General features: G+C 43.8%; 1 protein-coding gene across 1 annotated transcript; it reads right to left on the bottom strand.

Annotated features, from left to right (window-relative positions):
- Positions 1–6,057: 6,057 nt before the first annotated feature.
- LOC125528386 (histone-lysine N-methyltransferase ATXR3-like) lies at positions 6,058–7,924 on the bottom strand. Its single transcript, XM_048692867.1, has 6 exons — positions 7,752–7,924; positions 7,621–7,674; positions 7,243–7,490; positions 7,069–7,177; positions 6,672–6,971; positions 6,058–6,558 (listed from the first exon to the last, which is right to left on the bottom strand). Exons 1-6 carry the CDS (start codon positions 7,818–7,820, stop codon positions 6,391–6,393), a joined length of 948 nt encoding a protein of 315 aa, XP_048548824.1. The 5' UTR covers positions 7,821–7,924; the 3' UTR covers positions 6,058–6,390.
- Between the last annotated feature and the right edge of the window lie 6 nt (positions 7,925–7,930).

The raw sequence follows: 7,930 nt of genomic DNA, 5'->3' as shown, positions 1-7,930 counted from the left end.
ATCAAATGACAACTCATGTCTATGGCTAGGAAACTTAACCATCTTTGATTCAATGAGCTAGTCAAGTAGAGGCATACTAGTGACACTCTGTTTGTCTATGTATTCACACATGTACTAAGTTTCCGGTTAATACAATTCTAGCATGAATAATAAACATTTATCATGATATAAGGAAATATAAATAACAACTTTATTATTGCCTCTAGGGCATATTTCCTTCAACAGCCTCCAAGCACAAAAGGATGTGTTAGAGGGCTCCTCCTCGCATAGTTATAGGCACAAGGGAGGGCCAATGCTGGGAAGAGGGGTTGCCTTCTCCTAGGGAGATGGGGTGCGCCAAACCCTAACCATCCCCTATGCCTTGGCCCCCAAGGCTTAGCTCTAACTCAATAAAAGGTTTCCTGGACACCACCAAAACAAGGTTCCATGAAGAACACTGACGGATCATTTGCCTAGAATGGATCCGCAACAACAGGCATGGTCCTTCGGGATACTTAAGGGAAGATCATATTTACCGCTTGTTATATCGTTTATCATGCCATGATGTGCTTGAAATAGAACTAAATACTCTTTCTGGAGGAATTTCCCTCGGAGCAATCTTTCGCTTCATGTGTTATGAGGACATGACTACCTTGGATACGACCAAAAATATTGCATACATGCATATTTGTCAGGTGATTTCTAGTGCAAACTATTCAATGATCTATTTATGTTATCCAGAACAAAAATACTTCACACACTTTTGTGTTTTGTCTAATTGCAGGTGTATGGGATATTTTTACAATCCACATATGAAGATATGGGAAAAGGAGAAGTTTAGGTTCTGTTCAAAAAGTCCTCTCACGTCACTTTTGGGCCAAGAGAAGATAGAGTCCAAGTCTCTCACGTTCTGGATTCAGATTCGGACTGCACAGACATACCTGACTCAAAACGTCAACAACTTTTTTATACGGACTCTGAATTGGGTGATTCTTTTTTTGTTGGAAAGTAGATTTCGTGTTCTTTCCAACCAACTTGGAATCACCTTCAAATTCGTCCAGAGCATTGAGATATCGACGAAACAATTTGACGCTGCAGCAGAATCCGAGTCAAACAACAAGTCCAAAGGTGTTGCACCACCTCCACTTGGGCCCATGAGCCTTGTACAACCTAGGGTTAGTTTTAGGCTGCCTTGGGATGTCCTCCCACCTCCTTGGCCACCACCCCTTGCTTCTATATAAATAGATCCATCTAGTAGCTTTTTCCTTGGGATTTGTTTAGTTAAAAGTTAGCCATTGCAACTTCGTGTACTTCGTTTGTGTCCAACGACCAGACCAAGACCGCTTTCGGATCCCCACCTTTATCAATACTTCATCTATATTTGCAATATTCAGATTGCATTATCATGTTTTTGCTTGTTCTTCGATTGATTGCAGGAATAGACCTTCGTGGTCAGGCTGATCGTGCTTCCAGCACCGTCAGTAACCTCAGGAGATTGGTTTAGCGATTGCTAAGGCGCAACGTCGTGCATGTTTGAAGTCGGATCGTCAAAGTCGACTCCACCAAATCGAGAGTTATCATCTCATCGAAAGATCGGGACACCCTCGCCTCTATCAATGTGGAATATGATTGTATGGAAGCCATAATATGATGAAAAATGAGAAGCAAGATAGATCAAGATAGGGCCATTTGCATTTCTGTCCCTAACTCGAACCACCTAATCAGATATACCCCTAATTCCAAAGCCTGCTCAAAAATGCCCCTCCGCCGTGATGTGCCCTTATAGAAATGCCCCTCCGAGCCGTTTCCGTCCAGTCAAGGTTGTTTGACCGCTAACGTGCCGTTTCTTTGACATTTTTGCCCCTCCTGCCGTACATCTGGGCCCAACTAACCGGTTGACTCTCTCTCCCCTCTTTCTTCTTCCTCGCGACGACAGGGGCATTTTTTAGCACGTACTGGATCTGGCGTTTCTGCAGTCAGAGAGAGAGCGGCAGGTCAGGCACGGCGTGGTGAGTGATGTCTACGTCGGGCACGGCGGGGATGTCTTCTACGAGCTCGTCGGTGGCCGCCAATGTAAGTTTCAGTGTCGATTTCGGGGAGATATGGGCATATTGCGAAATTAGGGTTCATCAATTTGGGTTTTTTTTGCTGCTGTTAGGTTGATGGTGTTAGGATAGTTCAGTTTCAATCGGAGTTTTACATCCCCGATCTGACATTCTGTGGCCTTGAGGTTCGCTCGATGTAGCGGTGCCCTGGCCACGGGCTTATTCCTGCTCGTCGTGTCGCCTGGGGAGGAGCAAGCTCTGGCAGAAGGTTTCTCGACTGCCCTCTTGATGTAAGTGTTTGGCTTTTAAGCTTGATTCGATTCTGCTCATTCCCCTCTTTCTAATTCGATCATTGATTTTGCAGCTTCCTGATGAATGTGAGTGGGTTGTATGGATTTACCCGCCACCGACCGAACGTGTTGCTCGTGCATTTGAGGAGCTTCATGCAGGATTGGAGAAGAGCTGGCTAAAATCTCATGATTTAGAGAGGAGGGTGATGTATCTAACCGAGAAGAACAAGAAACTGAAGCTGAAGATGAAAAAGAGGAACGAGCTTATGCAAGCATGGGGATTTATCATAGTTCTTGGTATTAGCATTGTGGCCACATTTGTTTCTAGGTGGTCTAATAATCCATACTAAATGGATTTCTCTTTGTAGTGTATGTTGTGATGGAGCTTGGTGTGGGTATGTATTATCACAGGACAATGCTGTGATTTGGGAATGTTGTGATGTTGCTATTTGGAAATGACTCAAGAATCTTGCTTTGATCGATGACTGAAATAGCATAGATTGAAATATTTGAACAAATGATATGTTGTGACAAAATAGGAGCTCACAAAAATATTTGAAACTAGCAACTCACAAAATAGCATCTCACAAGATAGCAGCTCACATAATATTCAAAAGGAGCATTGCACATTCAAGATAGTAGCTCACAAGTTCACCATTACATAAGTTCACAATTTCAGCATCACACACTTAAGATAGCAGATAACAAGTTCACAAATAGTTGTTAAACAACAAAAATAGCAGTAAATGATTCCAGTCACAGGTCTTTCATCTTCTTGCTCCTGGTGTTGCAAGCAGGGTTTGTTAAGAGCCTTGAACTCCTCCTTGTGGTGACAGTTTTGCTCACTTCTTTGCTTAGCTGGTTGCTTCCAGTTACAGATCCTACTGTAGGATCTGGTGCAAAATTGAGTCTCTTCTTGGCTGGTGACATCCCTCTATCAGCTGCCTTTTTGTAGTTCTTCCTTGGGCTACAACTGAAACGAGAACATTAAATGCAGCAAAAAAGGAAATGAGAACATCAAACATGCCTTTAGGGGGTGGAACATAATCTTCCCCCTCATCATCTTTCTCCTTGCCCTTCTTCCTTGTTACAAACTGTGGAAACAACTTTTCATCCTCATCATCACTTGACCGATCATCTGGTAGTCCCTCTTCAGTATAGGGGTCAACTGAATCTCTACTATGAGAGGGACCTGCATTATTAGGAACTTCTACAGCAGGTGTTCCTGGTGCCTGCATTGAACTGCTGCTGCCTCTACTATGAGCATTTCTTTTCATGCCCCTTGATTGGCTGGTCCTACCTTTATCTCTAGACCTAGACTGAGATCTTGTTCCTCTGCTCTCTGACTCTCCTCTCTTCCTTTGTATGACACTGATTTCTAGTTTAGCAGGGAAAGAAGCATGTATTGCAAACATGCTACCAAGCTCATCATCACACTGGACAGGGACCCAAGCTGTTTTGTCAATGGCCCAGTACCTGAATTCCACTGCATCATATAGACCCCATGGATATTGAGCACATATGGCAGATCTAAACTGATTAAAAGTCCATTGGTTGTCAGCAACAAAAGGAAAAGAGAATCTTGTATTGGTTGCTTTTGTGCCATCTCTAGCTAGAAGTGTGGTTTCCATTCTACATTCCATCCCAACTGCTCTATCGGGGTCGATCCTACGATGACCATGGAAAACAGAGACAGATCCCAATGCCATGAGCACTATGAACTAGGTCGACAAATCCCAAATCGAACTACAAATGGCATGAGACTCCGCCAGATTAGAAGAGAAACTTACCCCGCCGAAGCATGCTTCTGTGGCTGCGGTGTGCTCCCTCGTTCGCCGCCGCTGCCGCCACAACTGCTATCCCCATCCATCCGCCGCCGCTGCCGCCGTAGTAGAGTGCAGCGTAGAGTCAAATCTGAAGTTCCACCGTGGCTGCCATCAGGAGATCGAGCCTTGCGAGTTGGATCAAGCGAGCTAGGGTTAGGGTTACAGTGGGAGGCGATTTGGGGGAGAAAGAGAGAGTGTGCGGCTCGGGCAAGAGAATGAGAGGGAGAGAGAGTGAACTGCTGACCTGGGCCCAGGTGTAAGGACGGAGGGGCAAAAATGTCAAAGAAACGGCTGCTTACCAGTCAAACAGCCTTGACTAGACGGAAACAGCACGGAAGTATCCCCATCCATCTGCCGCCGCCACCACCGTAGTAGAGTGCCGTGCAGAGTCAAATCTGAAGCTCCACCGTAGCTGCCATCAGGAGATCGAGCCTTGCGAGTTGGATCGAGCGAGCTAGGGTTAGGGTTATGGCGGGAGGCGATTTGGGGTAGAAAGAGAGAGCGTGCGGCTCGGGCGAGAGAATGAGAGGGAGAGAGAGTGAATTGGTGACCTGGGCCCATGTGTAAGGACGGAGGGGCAAAAATGTCAAAGAAACGGCCGCTTACCAGTCAAACAGCCTTGACTGGACGGAAACGGCACGGAAGGGCAATTCTATAAGGGAACATGACGGCGGAGGGGTATTTTTGAGCAGGCTTGCGAATTAGGGGCAAATGTGAGTAGTGGGTTCGAGTTAGGGATACAGATGTAAAAGACCCATCAAGATATGTCTTCTTAATTCGAAAGATCAAACCGAAGTTGTTAGAAAGAAAGAATTGTATCACTCATGTTCGGCGTTGATAGAACTCTGTAAGCCATTTTATGGCTAGTTATGCTAGATTGTTTAGTCTAGTTGCTACTCCCTCCATTGCTGAATATAAGATCTTTTAGAGATTTTAATATGAATTGCATACAAAGTAAAATAAGTGAATTTACGCTCTAAAATATGTTTATATACATCTGTATGTAGTCTATATTAAAGGGTTGTTTGGTTTGAGCCCCAATTTGCCCTACCAAAATTTTGGCATGACCAATGCAAGGGCATGACCAAAATTTTGGCAATGTGTTGTTGTTTGGATTGTGACCATTATATCCTTCAAATTTCAGGTACTAGTTTTGAAAATATTTAAATGCATCTATTGTTGGAAATTTAAAAATACACAGATTAAAACGTAGATGCGGTCAATGTGAAAAAAAGGTAGCCAAGAGAATCACACGAGCGAGATACTACAGTTGGAAGTCGCTAATTGCGCGGCACCATGTTGCATGCAGATTTGTACTGGTACTCCCTCCGTTCCTAAATACTTGTCTTTCTAGGCATTTTAACAAGTGACTACATACGGAGCAAAATGAGTGAATCTACACTCTAAAATATGTCTACATACATCCGTATGTAGTAGTCATTTAAAATGTCTAGAAAGACAAATATTTAGGAACGGAGGGAGTATTTGGTTGCTGCATGCAGCCGGTAACGACGCAAATGCCTGTGAGTAAAAAGGGTCGCTAGTTACGAGCCAGAATAATCAGCATAACTCGTTTCGCCCACGAATTGGCGCGAATAACACGGACGGAAGCCGGGCAAGCTGGGCGAGCCAATTCTTCGGCGCTGATCCAAACAGGCACCAAAACGCACGGGCAAGCCAAATTTTTTGGTAGGGTCGGCATTGGTAGAAATCCAAACAGCCCCTAAAATCTGTAAAACGGCAAGTATATGGCTAGGCAGTGGACTATGGGTGTTGCACAGCTATGCAACAATGATTGCAACAACATTTGACGAGTAATACAAGTTTTTTCCACGCAAAGAGAAAAAAACTCAATAAAATGAGAAACATGTAAGTTTTGTGTTAGCACAATCGCTCAAGGCTCAAGGGAGACAGAAATGCAGCACCGCAAGCTGTAACACATTGCTGAATTTAAGATTGCATCTGTTTTGCATTTACAAGTACATCATCAGCCCATAAGCAGGCGAACAATTCTATGCAACAGGAAAAGACGCTACATCCAATCGATGATGATCTGTGATCCATCAGTTATTAACCGAATACATCTCTACAGCTAGGTAGGGAGGGAGGGAGGGAGTGGTGACTGTACAACCTGCCATCTAAAAGCTATCCCCCATGATTAGGTAGGTAAGGTGAGTAGGAAAAAAAGAATGTCGTTGACTAAAATCTCCGAAGAGAAAAACCAATGCCCTCTGCCTACTATCCTTTTGACTACCCTAGGAAAACGTTCGATCTTGTCTTTAGCCAATGCACCATCTCCTTATCAAGAGGAGAATTGTTATTCAGCACAGCATCCATCATTGGAGTGCCAAAGAATCTTGGGTCGCTCTTGAACACCCATATCCGGTCCTTCGGCCATGGACGTTGGGCCTGTTTCTCCTGTCAATCAACCATCAACAACGTCATTACATTTATGACCAAGTCGAACCACAACAGCCACTAGAAAACACGCCATCAGACAAATGCATTAATCTTGAAGAAGTAGCACTTACCATCCGTGATAGCATGAATCTCACAGTTCTGGTGCCATAAACTCGCTCTTGAGTTGGCTTTACAGACTTTACATAGAAAGAGGACACATCTGGTAATGACATACAACCCTTTCTAGCTCTTGTCAGTCTAGATTCGGGTTCTGCATTCTGGCTGTACCAATAGATAAGCTGTGCTAAGCAATAGTTCTCTGGGTACGTCTTGCTGTACTCCTGGAAACCTGGTCCCAGTTTATCAGCATATTTGGGACCTAAATCAAGAGGACTGATATGAACTGGTGGAGACTTTACGGTCTTGTAGTCCTGTACGTGGTGTTAGTTGGGTCAGCTTCAAGTACAGATAAACAAAATCACAAGCATTTTTTCGCGACTGAGAGAAAGACAGAAAGCTTTCGCTTACTCGGGCTCTGAAGAAACACTTTGTGTAAGCATACATGTGAATCAAATCAGCAGCAGCGTCATGACGGCACTTGTATGTGCATGAAAGAGTTCGCAACTCATCACGCAACCTGTAGAAGGGAGTCAGAATCCAAATTTGGATAATTAGAGCTGAGGAGTCAGATTTCAAACATACCATAACAGAGAATTTCGGATGTCTCCGTCGATGTCTTCAGAATCAGATGGATCATGAAGCCGAATTTTGTCCTTGAGATCAGTAAGTACATCTTCGTCAACATGATGTTCAATTGACTGAAGGAGCTCATCAACTAATGAGCCTTCCCCTTTCCAGATGGCAGACACTAGACTTCTCCCGGTAAGCCTCACCAGAGGAGGGGGGGCATTCTTGGGGTCCCCGAATATACATCTCATAACATACCTTACCTAAAGATAACATATCGTCAAAAAATCAATAGAAAGATCAAGCAAAAGATTCTTATTGGGTTTATCGATGATAATATATAATTTTTGCTACTGCAGAACAAGTTCCAAGTAATTAAAAATAATTACCCACCTTATCAAGTGTATGAGTTAAATGCTGTAATCTAGAATTTAATACACCCTCAGCCTGCGTGTAGAGACAGAATTAGATCATATCATGCAAGTCAAAGAAACACGAGGTGAAGCGAAGCCATCAGCATCTACCTGAACCTCAGCATCATTCCTCTCGGAATCCATATTTATATCTGTAAAAAACTGGCGTTTCTCTTCCATGTTGTGCTTAAAGATCTCATTAGGAAGTTTCTGCCTCTCGAAGAATATAAACCGCACCTTTCATTTACATGAAAAGTTGCCATGAGCACAGAAACTGGTTATCGCATCGG

The sequence above is a fragment of the Triticum urartu genome, unplaced genomic scaffold, assembly GCF_003073215.2.
Source record: "Triticum urartu cultivar G1812 unplaced genomic scaffold, Tu2.1 TuUngrouped_contig_4836, whole genome shotgun sequence".
In the NCBI taxonomy this organism is placed as follows: Eukaryota; Viridiplantae; Streptophyta; class Magnoliopsida; order Poales; family Poaceae; genus Triticum; species Triticum urartu.
This window is presented reverse-complemented; position numbering and strand designations above follow the sequence as displayed.

Coding starts and splice junctions, on each gene's coding strand:
- LOC125528386 (XM_048692867.1), bottom strand. CDS start 7,820: ATGGAAGAGAAACGCCAGTTTTTTACAGATATAAATATGGATTCCGAG. Junction 7,491..7,620: donor TAACTCATACACTTGATAAG/GTGGGTAATTAT, acceptor TGTTATCTTTAG/GTAAGGTATGTTATGAGATG. Junction 6,972..7,068: donor AGTGTTTCTTCAGAGCCCGA/GTAAGCGAAAGC, acceptor CACCACGTACAG/GACTACAAGACCGTAAAGTC.